This window comes from Phymastichus coffea, unplaced genomic scaffold (assembly GCF_024137745.1).
Source record: "Phymastichus coffea isolate CEN01 unplaced genomic scaffold, Cenicafe_Pcof_1.1 PCOF00009, whole genome shotgun sequence".
In the NCBI taxonomy this organism is placed as follows: Eukaryota; Metazoa; Arthropoda; class Insecta; order Hymenoptera; family Eulophidae; genus Phymastichus; species Phymastichus coffea.
The window spans coordinates 637,921-659,111 of record NW_026706820.1 but is presented as its reverse complement, the minus strand read 5'-3'; the positions used below and the strand labels follow the sequence as shown (position 1 = coordinate 659,111).

General features: G+C 36.3%; 1 protein-coding gene across 1 annotated transcript in view; it reads right to left on the bottom strand.

Annotated features, from left to right (window-relative positions):
* Positions 1-11,232: 11,232 nt before the first annotated feature.
* The window catches only part of LOC131671027 (protein unc-79 homolog), a 446,378-nt gene continuing 436,419 nt past the window's right edge, over positions 11,233-21,191 (bottom strand). Inside the window, exons 8-9 of the mRNA XM_058947140.1 lie at positions 11,702-11,824; positions 11,233-11,591 (exon numbers count right to left, since the gene is read on the bottom strand). Coding sequence (XP_058803123.1) covers positions 11,403-11,591; positions 11,702-11,824 — 312 coding nt within the window. The 3' untranslated portion in view covers positions 11,233-11,402. The remainder of the gene's footprint in view (positions 11,592-11,701; positions 11,825-21,191) is intronic.

Here is a 21,191-nt window from a genome sequence, read left to right as displayed (position 1 = left end):
TTTGATAGTTTTGGTGACCCGCAACTACCTATAAATTTATTACTTTATCTCAGAGCTGATAGAGTTAAGTATAATTACGTTAGATATTGTATCGGGGTGGATTAACTGATGTAATTAGGTTGTGTCTAAGAACAATGATGCTGCGACGATTCCGTCTTAGCTACCGGATGGGTTGCTGCTCGTCCAATTCCTCGCTGCTCTTGACTCAGTTGTTATTCCTCGCTCCCACACCACTCACGCAGGTACCAAAACCAAACACTTTTGTTCGGCAAACGGCAAAAAAACAAAGTGAAAATTTGGCGGTTTTCCGAACAACAGCTGAGGCTATACTGAAAATTAAACTCGTGCGCGTCCCCTCTCTGTCATAAACGTTCGCTCTCGCACTCCGAGTACATCGAATCACGAACGTATAGATTGTTCGAATCGACTACCGTTGCAATATCAAAAATTTAATACCTACAATTGCAGTCATCTTTATCTTAAAGGGCCTAGCCGAATAAGATGGTAAAATCTCCCAACGGTTTCGGCAGCGAATAGTGGCTTCTTGTAGGGCTTGATAAAAGACTCTTCTGGTCAAAATTTCAGACCTCCAGGTGTTCAAGGGAGCCGTGTAGGCCCAAAAACGTCAAAAATCGTTTCTTTAAGATATCTTGATTTTGAAGATATCTAGTGAAACCGTTCGCACGGCAAAAAATTTGTCTTAAAAAAAATTATCTACCTGATTTCTTAAAAATTTTTGGTGCGAAATTCAAATTTTTAAAACGGTATAACATTTAAAAAAATTATTTTTTCAAAAATAAAAGGATAGAAAATGTTATTTTATACTCGTGAATTTTAAACATACTTTTCACGAAGTAGAAAAATTAATATCATTAGTTTGAGAGAAAAATGGTAATATAAAAAATATTTCTCATTAAAAAGTTAATGTTTAAAATACTAATTTTATATTTTAGACATTTTATATTTTCAAAATTAATCTTTAGTCTAATACTAATCCTTTGCTAGTTCGATTTATTTGTGTTTAACTTGATTAAACTACATTTGAATTGAAAAACCAATTTTTAAATTCACTATTTAATTGTTTATTTAAAAAATTTATATTTGAGTGAAGCATTGACCATTTTAAAACGATGTATTGATTTTAAAACAAAACATTTACATATTAATTGTGACGGTAAACGTCTTATTAACGCTAACGGCCCAACCGTGCGGCTGCCCGCGAGGGCAGCACCTACCGGTTGGGGAAAATGTGACGAGGGAATTCGGCACTAGACGTAACGGAACGCGCGCGTACGAATATAAACGAGTGCAGTATTAACTACCGATATAGAGAGCCGCAATCCGAGAATTAGAACCCAATCGCAGAGCCGTGCCACATAGCCTTTCGACGTTTTCCCGAGTTTTCTTTCGAGTGCGAAGGCGAACCAACTACGAGGATCGACAGGAGATAGTCTGACGAAGCTGAGTGTGTGCGAAAGTGTGCCAGTGAGGAGTTTCGCCATCGAGGGCGAAACCGGGAAGCGCGAGCTCTCTCGACGCGACAAAGACAAACTTTACCGCGACCAGAGTGCGAACTTGTACTCTCGTTCTTCGTACGACTGCTAAAAAGGTAAGCTGGCTAGCTTAATTTCGTGATCGCGATAAAATTACTAAATAACTAATCTCTCGTATTCGACAAAAAGCATGCATGTAATAACTCAGCGAACTATGAGCGGCGAGCGATCCGACACTGCATGTTGTTGTCGTGCGCGCGAAATGTAAACATAAACACGCGGGCCGAACATAGTGTAATAATAAGAGGTAATAAAAGTTCTCGCTTGCGATGCTGACAAGATCTCCGACGTATTTATTTCACGGTATTTCCGACGTATGTATTTCATTAATTAAACAGTATCCACCCCGTTACATAATATATAAATGTATCATAACGATCTATATATTTATATATAATTTAATCAAACACTTAAGCCTTAATATTATGCTCGAAATAATTTGGCTCTTTAACTAGATTCGAACCTCAGACATATCAGTGAATAACGTAGTTGATGAATAGAAGAATATATTGTATTCTTTGATTTTTCGTCCAGAAAATAGAATTAAGTAGGTAAATAAAATAATAATTTTTACAAACACTTTTATATAACGATAGCGACTTTAAAATTTGTTTTAGCTGAACGGTTTCACAGATAAAATGTTTTATAAATTATAAAATTATTTAATGGTTGTTAATTGGGTTATTGTAAGTTAATTCTTAATCATTAACGGTTCTTTTATTGTTGAAATGAAAATGTCTATAATATATAACACAGAGTGAAAATTTTGCTAACTGGCTTTCTACTTTTATACAACACTTTTTCATCACACTCCGCGTAAAGTGGTAACTGTATATCTTCTTAACAGGGTGTACAGTACCGCATGGATAGCCTGAGAATAAAGTAATACGTGCATGCGCAGTGCGCCTTTTATGCTCTCGGCTGCACCTCGAGCGGTAAACTAAGCACACCGTGCATAAATGCATCACATTATTTTAGATAGCTTATGCGGTGCTGTATAGCCTGCTGAAGATATGCAGTAACCCCTTTCTGGGGTGTACTGAAAAATCGTATTGTATCACGGGGATACAGTGTGTCCATTGTCTACTAGCATCCCCTTGGTGCATAATATACTATTTTTTTAATTCGTCACTTGATCTTATTTTATCCTAATAATTATAAGTTAAAATAATTAGTAACAATATTCCTTAATTTTGAGAAAACCACATGATGAAAATAGTATATTATGCATCAAGTGGGTAAAGTAGGCAATGCACGCACGGTGCAATGTTACCGACCGAGCGAAGCGAAGTTCTCGTTTCACGCAGTGCATCACTTGCCTACTGTAATCTAATGATGTATATACAATTCGTCAGCATACCCCGGAAAGGTATGACTGTACATCCTTAGCAAGTGTTACAATATCGCATGAGCTGTCTAAAAGTAAACTGATACACCTAGGCACGGGGCATTGTTTTAAGGCTCGAGGCGCAGCCGGAAGCGTAAAAGGTGCGTCGTGCACCACTTTGCTCTCAAGGTGTTGATGCAGTACTGTATACCTTGTTCATAGGAGGTAAAATAACCAGTTAACGTCCAGTGTAGTGAAAAACTATTTTTAAAACAATAAATATCATCAATATGTATTTAATGTTTTAATACTGTTACTCTATTTTCGTTACCATACTGATTCATAATCTGAAATGTATCTAAAAAAACTAAAGTATTTGTTTCTTTTACTAGATATTTTTGAGAAGCATGTTTTATTCTAGTAGATAAATACGGAGGAACTGGCTCTAAGGGGTATGGGATCAAATGAGCCCATGCCGCCTTGCTCACCTACTTTTTCTGGTAGCGCCATGTTATTTTTTTATTTGTTTTTTAGTTTATTTATCACTCTTTGGCGTGATAACGCGAGCGCTACCTCTCGTAGAACCTCATCTTGCCGAGTCTCTCATAGGGCCGTCTCTGCGTCCTCTATTGTTACCTCGTGGGCTAAAACGTGAGGACCCTCGAGGAGAGGTCGTCGTCGATGCTGCGTTAGCATCGCCTCTGGCGACCCCATTCTCGCCTTTAGCGTCTCCTACGACCGGAGATAAGCCATGGGTCTTAGAGGGTTCTAGGTCCTTGAATTTCTTGTCTAATAGACCTTGAATAGCCTTCTCTAAATCACCTTCTGACAAGTAGGCGACTATTTCTATCACTGACGCGATCGCCGCTTTAGCCTTGGTTGGCTTAACCTACAGCTTGTACGTTGCTACAGGCTACATTCTCTCTCCGAGTGGCGGTAACGGCTTCCAGATTTCATCCACTTTCTGAGCCTTCTTTTACAACTGTGATAAGTCAGAGAATGTCCTTTTACAGTTTTTTCCTTAGCCTTGGGACCATGTTATCTATTGTTAATGCAACCTATACGCAAGAGGACCAGGGAGTTTCGAATCGGCTGAAAATAGTGTAAAAGAGCCGATAAGTAATCACTAACAGGCTCGTTTGGGCCTTGCGAGCAATGGAGCGCCTCTACAGAGAGATTACGTTTGAACTTACGTTGACTTGTATAAGATTTTTCTCGAAATGCATTGCTCTACTAAGTTCAATCGCTGTCAGCTCTGGCATGTATTCAGCGGCACTGTCCGGAAGAATGCAACGTACTATTGTATCCGTGGTTTCCACGACTGAAGGTCTCGGCCGCGTGGATGTCTTTGTTGGTTATAACAATATGTCCGTAGATGTAATTACGCTTGATTTTGGGCCACTTTGTGCAATGACGGACGGATTATAATCGCCGAAGCTCCGCATGTCCAGCGTTTTTAACGGCATGCACGTATTGGAAAATCTTCGCTGCAAATTTGCCATTGCTTGTGCGTGGTCTGGGGAGCTCGTCGAAAAGGTTGATTTGCAGCAAAGCGTCAAGTTTTTCTTTTCAATTATTGACTTTGAATCAAACGCTGTGAGGAGATCGTTGCGTATATCCACCGGTAATACGTTCGATTGCAGAAACGTAATGTATAGCTGGTCGCGTCGTAATCTTCCTCGCCTATCATCCAAGTCTTGCGTTAAAATGAATTCCGCTACTCTATATTCGCCGCTTCAGCGCTTGTATAGTCGATTATTGTCTAGTATACATAATTATTCGTAACTAATTCTAAACGCGTCATGACACCGTCGAGTTCATCACTAGGCAGATCCTTTATCCACTCTGCCACTCTCTAATTTTAGATCTTGAAAGCGACATGAGATGTTCACCATTGAGAGAATTATCTTTGCCATTGAAAACCTTGCATATACCATTTGTAACGTTTTATCTTTATCCTACGTTATGTAATTAGATAGTTCGGACTCTAAGATCTATTGATAATCACGTTTCCGAGAGCAAGCAAGAAGTTGACACGTAAAAGTACTTTATGTTTGATATTGTTAGGATCATCAAATAGTGAACATATTGTTATCCATGTAGTGCACTGCTTGGACGGGCCGTTTGAAATACAACTAAATACTGTTGCATCTATCGAGGAAAGAACCGCCAGCGCCGCAACGAATATTTACAAAGGAACATTTCCAACCATCCGCCTTCAATTTTGTTGCGTTTGAGATATGTTATACTTTATAAAAAAATAAGAGACACATGTTTTTTTTTATCGACGGAAAAAGCTGTTAGGGGGTGAAAAACACCCTTAAAAGTCACCGCTAAAAATAATTAAACAGCAGTATCTTTGGTTCTAATGAATCGTTTGTGATGAAATAAAATGGAAAAAAATTCTTACTTAAAAAACAACAAAACCGCGTAGTTTTAGACTCGGAAGGTTGCAATCCCTATGATGTACTCGAGAAAAATTACATTTTTCAATGTATTTTTTGTGTACACAAAATTATAATAAAAAAATTGAAAAATATATTTTCATCTAGGTAATGATAATATAAAATTGTCGTATTTCGGCATTTTTTTTATTTTTATGTATTTCCAGGGATAACTACCCCTAAACCCTTTTAATACTATATAAATAGTTGTCGATCACCAATTTTGCTGGTTTTCCATATGCTATGACGTTTAAAAGTGGGCTAGACAATGACACTATTAGTCCGTAGGAAAAGAAATGTCAGGGCTGAAGATCACTCTCAAAAACTTAAAATATCACGAAATTATCATAAAAATTAAAAAATAAATTTTCATCTCAAAAATTATAAAATAATTTTAACCAACTTCTGAGTTTTTTCGTTATTAAATATTTCTAGGGTGAACCACCCCTAAACACTACTATTGCCATATGAATCACCAATTTCGCTGATTTTTCATTTGCTATGACGCTAAAAATCGATTATACTGTATTGTTGTACTAGAAAAGGGATGTGGAGTCGGAAAACCACCCTCAGAAGCTATCCCTAAAACCCTTTTACAGCAATATCTTCGGTATTCATGACTATTTTAGGACAAACAAAATTTGAAAAATCTATATAAAAGAGAAACGAAACCATACAGGTTCTTGTCACTGGTGGTTGCTAACCCTACATTGTACAAAGGTTAAACTGTATTTAGAGTATATATGTTTACCGTCCGAATTCAATAACAGATCATAAAAATATTAAAAAAACGACCTATCTTGTGAAAAATAATGCGAATAAACCTAAAACGTTATGGTATATCTCCTAAACACACAGTGATCAACTCCATATGTATACTCCCTAATCAACTTCCTAATTAACCCCCTGATTAGCCCCACTCGCATATCACCTGATCAACTTCGCTCGCATACGCCCTTATCAGCCTCACTCCCAGATTAACCTCATTTTCATACTTGTTGATTAACGCTCATTTACCGCATTCGCATATCGTCTGATCGATACCACTCGTATACCCCTGAATACTCCTGATCAACTCCACTCGCATAGCTACTGATTAACCCCACGGGGCATCTCCGATCATCTCGATAAAGAAAAATGTACTCATAATCTGTAAATTGTATTTTAAAGGTTAGAAGTACTACTTTATAGTGAACGGTCCATTCGTGGAAATAAAATTCATTTACAATGTCGCATAATTTGAATATAGATAAAAATCTAGCATAAAGGCTTTAGCACGTTTACATTAGGATATCTCGAAAGCGTGATATAATAGCTCAATTCTGAGGATGAATTCAAATTTTTCGCATAAAATTGCTTCAAAAATTACTTTCAGTCTTACTAGAACATCCATAATCCCGTTTTTTACTGTACATATTGTTCTAACTGCAAAAGTTGTTTTGTTCACTCAAGTTACGTATGTTATCGTATTCTGTCGGCCTATTTTACTGAATAGGAAGAAATGTTATGATAGAATTTCAATCTTAGTTTGCCTCATTAACCGCAATCAAATCGAATTTTAATCTTGTTTTGCGGCGTTAACCGCAATCATACCGAATTTTAATGTTTGTTCATCATATTAACCGCAATGATATGCGTCACGTATATATATAAGACAAATCAAGATTAATCAATTGCTTATTATGTGGTCCAAACTTCAAAACATGTTTTATTAACTTCAAACACACACACACACACATATCGTATTATGATGACTTTGATATCAATCCCTAAGAGATTGACGATGGTTTTGAGGAAATACATGCTAAAGATTATGTTGAGGAGCCTAATTGTATTATAACTAATAGAACAGTCGATGATGGATATATATAAATAATAATAAATAGGCTTTCGTTCCTTTTTCGTAGAATTTGTATTATTATATATTATTATTGCGTGTGCGTGTTTGTAATATTTTGGGTGCTCAGCCGGGATTGATCTGAAGAATAGATGCGTTTGATAAATCTGAGAAGATAACGGACACATCAACACAAGTACCATTCCAAAAAAAAAACTAGAGCGCAGACTGCGGCCGAATCTGCTGCTGCAACTGCCGTCGATGATATTATCGCTATCGATACTACTACTAAAAATTTTACTAACAATAACAAGAAGGTACTGTAAATTCTACAGATACTAATCCTAATTAATACTGTTGATAGTTATATTGATAAAAGAAAAATAACACTTGTTCACTCAGACTACGATATTTATAGCAAAAGAATCAAATTCTTTTCTATATCTTCCAAAATTTATTGGTCTATTTCTATCGATAACTAAAAATCCATGATTATCAGCTCTCTAACATTTTGAACAAATCTCTTTCAACTATTCGAAAAGCATGTCTAAGTTAACATGATCCTTGTAAATATGTTTGATATTAATATCATCTTGTCGAAATAAAACTAATAAATTCACATTATCCCTGATATGATACTTTGGAATGCGTACATAATATTGACAAAAGTAAAAACTATCTACTTTATTATGCTTTTCCATACACAAAAATGCCCTTATGTTATCTTGTTTCTCGGTTGCGACGTCGTCGAAAATCATGATAGAATTTGGTTGTGCTTTATCTGGCGAGATAACTGACTCATGTTTACTAAACAAGTAATATTGCACTCCATATATTGGCTCCAATAAATTTCTTAGAAACTGATACTTGTGTTGGTTCAGTGACTTTGAATAAACATATACATTTTCAAATTTATGACCAATTGGAAGGGTAATTAACGTTAGCAAACAGTTAATTTTTCCACAGTTACTTAGTCCACAAAAAACTGCTCGTATACTATCTGGCAGCAATTCACCATGTCTTTCTTCACGTTTCTTAGTTTCCACTACCCCATCGAAATTTATAACCCGAATTTTGAAAGGTTGCTCCTTAAAATCCATGTTGTTTGCTTATCACTGAGTCACTAACGAATGAGTCCAAGACTATAAAAAGACTGCTTATATATTGAAGACTTCATTAAACTATCATCTTTCAAAGTAGTATGATCTCTCATTATCATTACAGAAAGACTGGTAGTGGTCTAGTGAACAAGATTATCATTAACGTACGTTCAGAAGTTTATTTACCTGTTTGTCAGTACTTTGCATCAGAAACTAATTTGAAAAAATAATTGGCTCGAGGTGATCCTGGTAGAAATCCACTGAACGATGCTAGGAAAATGATGCTTGAGAGGTTGAAAGAATTATTGAGTGATAATTCAGTTACTCTCAAAATTCTCGCTCTATCCGAATAGGGGTTCCTATTCAAAAAAACAAAGTTGACCTTGAAATGACCTTGAAAATCATGTTCAAGGTCAAGTTTGAGGATATCATAAGTTGACCCCCTCCGAACCATACAACTTTGGTTTGAAACATTTTTCGATTACCTTGCCCAGTTTTGAGATATCCTACTGGGTAAGTAAACATCCTGTATACATAAATAAATATTTTATAAGATGGATTAATTATCAGTAATTCTATGTCCATAATAATTATACCAGCACACAGAAAAAACCACTTTTTCGATATTCGGACGTAACATATAAATTCCTATGTACTTTGAATCGCAGAGCATGAATCCGAGGTCCATTAGACCACAGCATATGTGGGTCAAGGGTATTTGAAGGTGAGTTGGAGAAAAAAGTCATTTGAACGGAAATAGTACCACGTTTATTGTTTTTTAGGGTCCCTGATTCCGAAGTTGAACTTCATTTGACTTCAAAGGGTGAAGGTCAAGGTGAAAGTCAAGAGTCAAATGTGTTTATTATGCAGAAAATGAATTTTCGACTGTTGATTCTAAAAGAATGGGAAATTCTATATCCAGATATCTATGTCATTTTTTTTATCACAACTACCAAGATTATTTCAAGGTCACTTTAGGTTATTATAAAGAGGGTTCATATGACAATTGAAAAAATACGTAAATAAGGCGTTTATAGGACTAGACTATTGTATTGATATTTTTTATATGGTGAGGAACTATCAACGATTGGGATATTTGATGAACTTAAACTCTATTTGGATTCTTATATAATGGATTCTTACGTTAGCTATTTTCCTGAGAACTTATTGTTAGCCGATTGCAACGAAATGCAAGAAGAGCGTTTCCCTCAAAATCTGAAAGAAATTGAACATAGATGGCAAGGGAAATGGGACATGAATATGGTAGACTATTGTTAGCTACTAAAGGGAGATCAAGTACCAGACGATAATAATGATGATAGTCCGAAAAAAACTAGAAATTCACTGCACAGATACTTTGCAATAATAGAGAATGTCATAAACGAAGAAAAAAATAAACACCATTCACCAACAAATACCAGTTGTTGGGTCAAACGAGTTTCGAATTCAGCGACCACTAAAGTATGTTAGAGTCAAATTTTGGATAGGATAGACTTTCAAGATCCGATTTGACCGTGACCTTAAACTTGATTCGATGGCGTCAAATAGATCGAATTCGGCAACCACCATATTAATATCACATTAATACAGTAGTCCAATCCCACGAACGCCACATTTTCATATTTTTGCAATTACTATCTGAACTCTCTACATAATAACAAAAAGTGACTTTAAAACGACCTTGATAGTTATGATACAAATAAAAAATGAAATACATATCTGGATGTAAAATTTTCCTTTCTTTCAGAATCAGTAGTCCAAAATTCATGTTTGGCAAAATAAACACATTTTACCCTAACCATGACCGGTTGTGGTCAAATAGAGCTCGAATTCAGAAACCGCGGCCCCCATAAAAAATCTAAACCTTGGAAATATTTTCGATTAAATGACTTTTTTCTCCATATCACCTTTAAATGCTCTTGACCTATATGTGCTAAGATCTCAGGATCTCCGATTCTTACTCAGCGATTTAAAATATATAGAAACATATACGCCATGTCGGAATATCAGGAAAGTGGTTTTCTTTGTGTACCGGTGTACAGGGCAGCATTTTCATATCCAAAAACCAGACCTCATTTGCCTGAAGATTTTTAGTGCGTTGAATCCGAATACGGAGTCAGGATTGCTTCTTTACGCTAGATTTCTGAGATACCCTAATGTAAATTTGCAAAAAACACGTTCTTTTGCTATATTTGAGCTTATATCACAAAGCGAAAAAATATTTTTTCTAGAACCGAATAATGCCATTTAAAACTAACACTAGTTTTCCAAAACCCTCTTTTACGATTTGAAAAATCTTTATGTTCGTAGAGATGTTATTAAACGAAGTTTAATACTTTAACGTTTTCGTAAAACTAGTACAAAAATTGAAAAAATTACTTAATTTAGTGGAAGTAAAATATTTGTCTGAATCGCTTGATTCGAAACTGACGGCCAAATTATTTTATCATTTTACGTAGCCCAGATTTTCTAAACCAAAACTAAAAAACCAACGATTTTAGGCAGAACATTACGTATTAAGCTCTATAATTTTAACATGGAGCCATTTAATGTCAGAAATGTGTAACCTGGAGGAAAACGACTTATGTTGCAGCATGTAAGATCAGGTAAAATGAACTTTTAAATGACCTTCGAACCTTACATCGTAATACATCATCTAAATTTAGAATTTTCAGTTTTATTCAAATTCGGGGTTAAAAATACGAGCTCTTATTTGAAAAAACGAATCTGCACTTGAAATGATCTCGAGGGATTCTCTAAACTCCACATATAATAGATCGTCTAAAGGTAGAATTTCCAGCTCTAATCTAATTCTAGGTTAAAAATAGGGGTTTCTATGGTATAAAAAACTTAGTTGATCTTGAAATTATTTTAAAAATAAAGTTCAAGGTGAAGTTTGAGGTCATCCTGGATTGACCCCCTTTGAATCATACAATTTATATTTGAAACATTTTCCATATATTTTGCAAAGTTTTGAATTACCCTACTGTACAAGTTAAAATAAGACATCTTGTATATACGATCGCGTGAATTCATATATGAGGTGTTAATCGATTAACAAATATGAATAAAATATTATGTTATAAAGACAAGTAATACTTGAATATTTTATTTAAGTTAGATCTGTTTATTTCTAAATTTCTAAAAAGAATAGAATTGAGTCATGTTAGAGGACTGAATCTCTATTTGTCCCATTTTGAATTGTAGTCTATTTAGCCACTGCGACAAATGAAAGATATTTCTACTGTCTTGAACATTTTCTCGTTCATCTCTTATTAATAATGGTGTGTTTCGATAACTCTGAAGTCGAATAAATAAATGTCCAGAGAGCTAAAATGTAATAAAATAATATGTTATAAAAAATTAAACCATATTTTGCAAAAATATTCATTTAATATTCATAATGCTATAAAAATTAATTGATAAGTTTAAATTCTTACCTGAACATTTGGTGAAGAGAGAACTAGATTCCATATTGGTAATAACTTATGGAAAATAAGGCAGCCACAATCTAAGAATACCTCCAACATATTTGAGAAATGTAGATTGACAATATCTGCAACCTGTAAATAAAATTTGTATTTATTGATTCTAGATATTTACAACATCCTACAATACAGAGTAATATTATACAACATTTTATCTTATAAATGTATATAAACATTTCTGCATGAGACCGGATAAAGTTGAAATGAAATTATGTAAAATATAAAATAAAACAATTTGGTAGATTAAAATTGCCGTGAAAGTTTTAATGTAGAAATAGACATTTTGATTTAGATAGTACATGTGATACATGTAAATTAGACAGAATTATTAATTCAGACATTAAACATCATCTCCGATGACCAAAATCTTACAAGTGTTATATCTAGGTGAGGAGATGTTACGGCTAGACGTAATAATATTTAAAATACTATCGCGTTGGTAAAAGTTGGATCTTAGTCAGGAGTTAAGCAGAGGTTGGTTAAAGTGATAACACCTTTATTATTTGCAGCGTATTTAGGTAGATAACTTAGTTTCTTACCTTGTTAAGACTGGGTTTCAGAAGAGGTTTTTATAAACAGTCTCAGGTGTTTCCGCTTGATTTAAGATTTATTGTTTAAAGACAAGTTTATAATGCTTAGCAGAGTATAATTCCGGTTCTGAGTAGCCAGATAGCGAAACTTAGAAATAACTAAATCAGTATAAGTACGAGTACTAGAGTATGAGTGTTAATCTGAGCTGCTAATATAAGCGCTAATGTGAACTGTAATATGAACTGCACGTACTGTGTTGCGCGGATCCTAATCCAGCCTTTTTATACCATAGGCTGATGTGCCCCTTCTTGTGTTTTCGCCGAATTAATATGCGGTGAGTAATATTCGCGGAAATATTATGGAGAACGTGCTTAGACTAATCTATCCCGCTAGATAGATTTACAAATGTTCCCGGGAGGGTTGATACGATAGGAAATTAAATTACCGATACCAGGTTAGTTACCATAGCCCGTTATGTGCGACATTTACTTATCATAGTTCGTCACGTACGTTTTCTTTGTATCGACGTGACATGCCCACCCCTCGGAGTCCTTTGCTGATAAAGCAAGGGACTAGCGCTCTCCGAGCGCTACTGTAATTACTTTGTTGGTGAGTTTTGTCTCTTTTTTGTATATATATTTTTTTGTTATATATATATATTTTTTTGTTTTTTGTTATATTTTTTTATATTGTGTTTTGTTATATATTTTTTTTGTGTCTTATTATATTTTTTGTGTTTTTTTTTGTTATTATCATTACTATTATTTTTTGACTTATTATTCTAAAAATAGGAAGGACTTGGGATAGGATTACAGCAACTCCAAACGGTGAACCTGCAAACTCCTCTGGAACCTACATAAAACCTCCTTGCCGATACATCTGGCACAAGGAGCATTACTGAGCATAAAAATACTCCGGGCGGACACATTCGGCCTCCATGGCCGGTTGTTGGTCCTTTGAAGCGGCCGCGACGCGTGCCCGGTAGAAGAAACACCCCTGTCAATGTGCGGTGTCTTGTCCGCACATACGGCATGGATTAAATGGGGCTCGTCCGAACCCCTCTCCTCCATAGGTTTCCTCGAAGACGAACCTTAGGTGCAGGTGCCCGTGATGAGCCTCCTGGAAAATATACTACGTTAGTTGGTGGTGGCTCCAGTCTCCATCGTCGTTCAATAGTGGCAGCTCAGAATTTTCCATGCTCATCTGAGCTTCCTGGTTCTCCCATCTTAACATTAGTCGTTCCATTTTTGCTGCCGACGTCCGGTTGTTAAATATCTGTTCAGTCGTCCAGGATCTATTGACCTTCTTGTGCGGCGGGCCGAGTGCGGTAGTTGCCGTTCGTTTCATTGTGCTGGTTTATGGTGTATCTGACACGACAGGGGGCATGTTAGTACTTTTATACTTTTTTTTTTAGAAAGTGGGGAGAGGTGGAGGAGTGTCTGTTGTTTCGGATTCTTGGAGTGAGATTGCTTGCACGGCTATGGGTGGGGAGTGAGGATTGTCGTAGTTGATTAGTAGCCTTAAATACTTTCCCTTAAGTAATGTCTGTGCAGATTTGCAGATCATTCTTTTTTGAGGGTTTAATGGCTGATTTAGTTCTTGCATTGGTATATTTTCGAACCTATGGCCTTTGTCACTGCACACTTTATATGTGCAGAGTATGCAACTTACTGCGATTACGGATGCGATAACGATTATAATGGTTACTCCTAACGCTAAATACGCGTGTAATAATTTCACTCGGTCCGAGTGTTCGTATCTGTTTTGATTATTATTTATTTTTGGGCTTTTTATTACTATTTCGTTTGTAGTTATCAGAGAGATTTTCGTAATCACAAAATTTTCCGCCTTTAGTTTTTTCTTAGCCCCCAAATAAATATGGTGGTTCGTTCTAAGTTCGCACAGCTAGGGAATCTGTATTAATCCAGCGCTATTCAAAAGAAAGGGCTGTACTACGCCGTTATAATTCACATTAAAGGAAATATTGAGAGTCACTCAGTATAGCAAAACATTATTTTATAACGTTGGTATAAGATAGTAGTCAGTTTCGGAGCTAGTTTAAAGTTGGCAAAATACAAGATTTGACTCTTCCGGTGATGTTAACAAACTAAACTCGCAGGAATTATTGTTTGATATTATATTATTGAGATTATAGTCGGGCGCGGACACAGATAGAAGGAAAAAATACGTTTACACTCGTTATTAATTAAATTTTTGCTTACAAACGCATGGGTAGTTTCTCCCTCTATAACAGTCAGGTAATCACCTTGTGGTCTAATGAATTTAGCGACTCGATTAGTTTTGTTAAAATACTGAAATACTGGTAGTGAATATAATTTGAAACTCTGCGTATTGCTACTTGCGACAAGGGGAAAAATTACTTCGACAATGATGTTCTTACGAAAGTAAACTACGTTAATTTCTGCAATTTGTTGTAGTATTATGATATTGATTTTTGACATATGTACTGGCAACTTTGAATTAGTCATTGCCTTGATAGTTTTTATCGCGTTCAGCAAAAATTGCGGATCGAAAGAAAATTGTTTGTTTTGCAGGAGTTGACGTACTTCAGTTGATATGTAAATAAATTTATGTAACATGTCGTTAATTTCGGCTAAAATAAGGCTAATGTATGTAGAATTATATACTGGGCTCATTGCGCTAGTAATGAAATCTGCGCGAGCTTTTCTAAAAAGCAAAATATTTGTTTCTGATTGTAAATTATTTTCGGTAATATAAGATAAGTCATATTCGTCCATTTATTCGGTCAAATTACTCTCGCGCATATACAAAACATCTTCAAGAGCCTTATCGGCATGTTCGAGTAAGAGGCTGTCTGGCGATGCTAGGGCATCCCGACCCCCGTTGGGTGTGTCAAAAGCGTACGCGTTGAGAGAGGTGCTGACTGCTTCGTTGATGTGTTGGAGTTTTTTTGTTTCTTCGTAGACTGTGTATATAGAACTTTTGATGAAATCGTTTATCTCGATTGTCTTGCAAGTTGCAGATATTTTTTCCAGTGTTTGGGTAAAATTGTAATGTGAGTTAAGTACTGAGTTGATATCAAGAGCGGTGATAATATTCCATTTTTCTTGAATAAATCGTATAGTAGGTCCTTTTTCAAAAGCGATTCCAGGTTGACTATCATATTGCTTTGTAGTTGGCTGGTTTTGGCATATAACAGTATTTAATAGACTGATGAAAAGTACTCTGGGTAAGAGCATTTTGCTGGTGTTAGCTGGAAGAGTTGTTTATTTTTATTTTTTTAAATTTTTGTCTAGCGTTGACAGCGATTTTGTTAAAAATCTCAATCCATTCCCAATTGTCTATTCGGTTAAAAATGTTTATTAGTGTGACTGGGAAGGTGTTATAATTTCTTCGGAGCAGGAGTGGTGCCACTCGTGGGGGCGTGTCAGAAGGGTAATTAGTACTGGGTTTGAGTAGCTTGCTGAGCATTGCATTTTTATCTTCGGTGTAGCGATGATGGCTCGTGGTGTAATGTGTCTGTGTAGGGGCGTTTTCGTTATTGTATTTCTCAAAGATATCTCTTATCTCTGCTATATATTTCATGGCTATGTATAAACAGTTAGAGTAGTGTTCATGAAATTGTTTTAAAGAGCGGATGTTTTTTGTTCGGAAAGGTAAAAGGCTGTGAATGCCGGGTGGTTTAGGAAATGAGTCTATAGGTAATTCGAGGTTGGCATAGTGTCGAACGACATGATGTATGCAGTCTGTGTATTTAATGTATCGTATGGCGTATGGTGGTTTGTGAGGGCCGATGATTTTGACGTAGACAAGGTTATATGATAATTGTTGTTGCATGGGTAGGGCGTAATGACAGTTTGTGTAAGTAGCTGAAAAGTTACTATTTACATAATAAGTAACTTCTGCTTCTATTAAATTTGGTTTGTTATGCGATGTGTTTTCAGTATGAGGTACTTTGTTGGGGGGGGGGGGGGGGGGGGTGATTGTTCATTAGTGTTATTTTTGTGCATTTTTGTGGGATTTTACGGAAGGAAATTGATAACAGGTAAGGTCTTTCGGTGTTTAGCAGCTGGTGGCTACTGTAATGTCGTGTAGTTACTTGTCAGTATCCTAAAAAAAAAAAATAATGCAAAACAGTTGTTTTTTGTGTAATGTTCAGTGTTGTTATTTTCTAAAAGACTCTGATATGGGGCGGATTGAATTTCTTTTGAAGCGATTAATGTCTATTAGATTTTTTTCTTTTTGTACGGCACACAGTGTTCCAAATCAGAAACAAATCTCCAAAATGAAATAAATCGCGAACCAATACCCCCAGTGAAATGAACCCAACGGTATTTTAAAGCTGAAATGATGTAGAATAAAGAAAAAATGGTCGCGTATGAATCACTTAAACTTTTGACTTTCAAAATGAAGGTCAAAGTTCAAATTTTCTCAAGAAAAAAGAGTTTTTCGAGTTTTAAATATGGTTCAGTAATTTCTTTTTAAAAAGTAAATAGGCCATTTTGTAGCTTTTTCAATAACAAATAATAACCTGTCATTCAAAATTTTTTTTTGTTTATTTTTGAACAAAAAAAATTAGGTCAAAGTATCAACATTTTCAACGAGTCTATAATCTCAGCACACAAGACAGAAAATATCTATAACAAGCATATTATATAGATTATTTCTATGTAATTTCTCCCGCTGAACACCACTCCGTAGTCAGAAGTGGCCTACCACGTTCCGTTATCATTTTTAATGCGAAATACTCCTTAAAATACGGCTAATTCGCGATTAAAAAATGAACGGAGCATTACGAAGCAATTCTACTTCAGGTTCAGATTCAGCGAATCAAAATATATAAATATACTTAATCAATTAACTGCTTATTACATTTTTATTACTGAACTATTTTTTTTAAATAAAATAATCTGTTTTTTTTTTGTTCCACCTATTTCACCTCTAGCATGAGACTCATAGATTTTGAATATATAACTACCTCGTTAATCGTAATCACTATAAGAATCTTCAAAATTGCAAACATCGTCAATTGTGCAATCCAAAGGATCTTTTAAGCTTCCATCCTCGATATTATCTTTATCTTGAATTGTTACAGTACTATAAATTATAAATCATTTCATAGATTTAAATAATATAAGTTAATAATTTATTAATATCACAATCGTAGAAAAAAATACCATATAAAAAAACTTTCAATTTTTTCTGGAAAACATTGAGTTTGCTTTCGTGATTGTAAACGTTCTCCAAGATGTAAGAGTGATATTTTTGGATCTGATAAGTACATGGCTCGATTAAATGAATCCAAAAGTCTATGTTGTCGACTGTCTTGGTGAGCCCTATGTATCATATTCCTCCTGTGTAATTTGTGCCATGCTTCACTCGAATCTTCGGAGTAATATGTTATAGGCAAAGAAAATTTCCGAGAGATTTCGCATCCATGTCTTAATAATTTATGCGTGGAAACGTTCATCCTACTCCACGAATATAATGTATAATGTAGTTCATATGTCTCAAAACAAAACTTTTCGAGTTTATCCAAATCTAATCGGTTTTTTGACTTGAAGCAAATTAAAATTTGTGCTATATTTTAAACTAAAGTATGATCCAACTCTAAACTATCAGCAAATAATATAGGATCACTGAAGCATCGTCTCGCCAGATTGCCCGTATTGGTCGTTCCATGCCTTTGTAAGCATAAATCGACTTTAACTCCAAAGTTATCGTATAGTACAGTTAGAATTTTCCGATTCTGTTGCTTGAAAGTTTCTAATGAAATAAAATAAAAAATTTAAGCAATAAGCAATCATCTTTAATTATAAAATCAAATAAGTCAATAAATATATAACCAATGATAGGATAATCTTACCCTGCAAATTGGCACGCACATCTCATGTTTTTATTGTTAGTCTATATGACAAGTGTAATAAATTTTCAAACGCTTTTATCTCGGTATGTAGTAGCCCTAATCCAAATAATAATGAGTCTTTATTAGGAATAAATTTTTCTTTCATATTTCCGAATTGGTGTGTCATTTTTAAACACATAGGGTATCTGGTGGTAGCAGAATTTCCTACCAAAGTATTAACGCATTTTCCGTCAAACATTGTTTTATGTAGAAGATATGTTGCGCAGACCGATTTGCCATTTTCCAATTTAAATTTATGTTTTTTCAAATAAGTGATTTCTTCATTTAATCGTCCAATCTCTTTTGTTATTGCCGCAGTATCCTCCTTTTCAAACGACATTCTCAGTGGTCGAGTTAAACGAATGCTTTGAGGTGTAGGGTTTAACCAAATATAATTATCATTATAACTATTGGCAATTCGAATAACATTAAAACAGGTAACAAAAAGAGACTGCTGAGCACTGGTAATATTTTCATCTGGACTATTAGATTTTTGTTGAGGATTCAAATGATTAGCAGAGCTATCAAAGCCAAGATTTACTGTCATTTCTAAATTCAATAAACTCATATCGTCCCAATTTTTTGCCTTACAGTTAGCTAAGCGTTCAACAGTTTTATTTAAAATAGCTTGCAAGTTTACTATGATTTCAGTTTCGGACTCAACCTCTGTGCCAATAAGACATTCTTTTTTGGCCGCCTCTATCTCCAAATAAGGTGGGAAAATCGAACAATTTTTCGATTAACAATATGCTACCAACCCTTTGTATTGACGCACACTATAGTCATAGTCTAAATAAAATGCTAAAGCAGAATCTTTATCATGCCGAATTATTGAACTCTCATTTTCTTCATTTTTATCAATTCGTGAATTAATAGTACACTTTGTTTTTGCAATTTGCAAAGCCCGCTCTAATAGTGCGTAGTCATTATTACATTGAGTTGCAATTTCTTCAGCTCTTCTATTAAAAATTGATATAGAGACATTAGATTTAATATTCTTGCGTCTCCTACCAGTGCGCACTGTTTGCCAAACTCTTTTGCGGGGCCTTCCTTTTCTATTATGTGCTTTTGTTTTGGGCCTTTTTTTTGTTCGACCCATGATGTCTAATATTGTGAACTGTAAATAAAAATCTAGATAAAGAGCGTTTTTTCACATTAATTGTTTATAATACACATATTAATAAATTAATTTATGCAATTTCTCATCAAATATTGATAATTTAGATTTGCAAGAGTCTAAAAAATATATATGTGCACGTATAGAAATACAAAATTTAATGGAATTTGTAACGGGGGGATAAACCTGCAAAAATGGGAAATTTATATAAGAGCAAACTCCCACGATGCAGAGCAAACCGCCGCTCCGTTAACACGTATGTTAGTACGTGTATTCGCCTTAACGTCAGCTGATTTAATTTGATTGTCTTCAATCAAGCAGAGTTGAACTCACCTTAAGTCACGTGCTTTGTGACACATGATGAGTTTGACGTGTGAGCGACTTTACTCCTTCTCCGCTTAATCCCCTAGACGTAATAGGATTAACACCTAAGCCTATTTCAATTTCTTAAACTATTAGGAAAATCATATGGCGAAATCGGCGAATAAGTTTAACAAAGTTTATTCAAAAATCTATACAGTCTTTGTCGGGCCGAAAGACTGACGCACGCGAATAGCATTTACAATCAAATAATTTTCCGTGGGAAAGAGAGAGAGAGAGAGAAGATACGAAATTTGGCGCGATCTAACGCTCGGCGCGAATACAAAATTATTAACGCTAACGCGGCTAAACAAAATAATAAATATATTTTGACACGCGATAATAAAGGGAGGTGCACCTACCCTGCGGTGCAATTACGGTGATCAGCCGTAATTGTTGATGCCAATAAAATGTATCAACTGCCTCCGGAACTGTTATCTCAGCTGCGCTGTCTCGTGCCGCCTATCAGCTGCAAATGCTGCAAATGCTGCTCCCGTGATGCTGTAATCTGCCGATCACGTTGTTGCACTCGCGCGTGTAATTACTCCTGGTAAAACTATCACTCGGCGAGAAAACAGTGCAAACAAAATTCGGCGGTATCCACACGTATCAACAGCTGAGACGTAACTACTAATTTGAAAGATCGCGCGCCCCCTCTCTCTCTCAAAACTTAGAACTAACGCGCGAAATTCAGAATCGCGAACGGTTCGAAAAATTGAATCGACTACCGTTGCAGCCCCCTCCAAGTCCTGACTGCCCGGACAGGACGAATACCCGCGATTCGCTGCCATCAGGAACCTGAAAGTAATAAAGAAGGAAAGGAAACAAAATAAACACTCCCTTCTTTATTTCGGCTAATTTATTTGCCCTCCAGGGCCTACATCATTGTTTGGCTACACCTGGCGCGCGATGTTTCGGGTAGCGCCAGTGTGTAGCCTTCTTCGGGCACCGCTGGGAGTTGGTCACCCCAGGCTCTCCACAGATGTAGCAGCCCCTCAACTGCGACCGAGATTGAGCAGCCTCCCGTCCTCGTGATGGCTGCTCAGCAGCCAGAGGGGACTGCTGGGCACTGACTCCCTGTGAGGCGACGATAGTCACGCCTCCCACCGTGGCGGTCGCACGTCCATCCTGCGACCTAACCACGATGGTGGTATCAGGAGCCATGCGCCCGTCCACATGGACCGTGAGCGTCGGTCCAGCGTCAGTAGCTCCCGGGGCTCTCTTCTCTTGAGCCGGCGCCGGGAGCGCTGCGGAGGACTCTTGTCCATTATCCACCCGCAGCAGGGCCTCTCCATAGGCCCTCTGACGCTGAGCCATCCCTGCCCACTCCCCGAGCAGCTCTTCTGCGCCCTGGCGGCTCAAAAAGCGTCTCAGGTGCTCCTGCACCTGAGACTGGAGTTCTTGAGCGAACCGCCAGGCACTCCCCACCTCGTTGATCCCCAGACGCACGTGTCTGAAGTCGAGGAGGAGAGTAGGCTGCTCAGGGATCCGGGGATGATTGCAGACCCAGTGCGAGGCCCCACAGGTTTCCCTGGGTCCTGGGCATT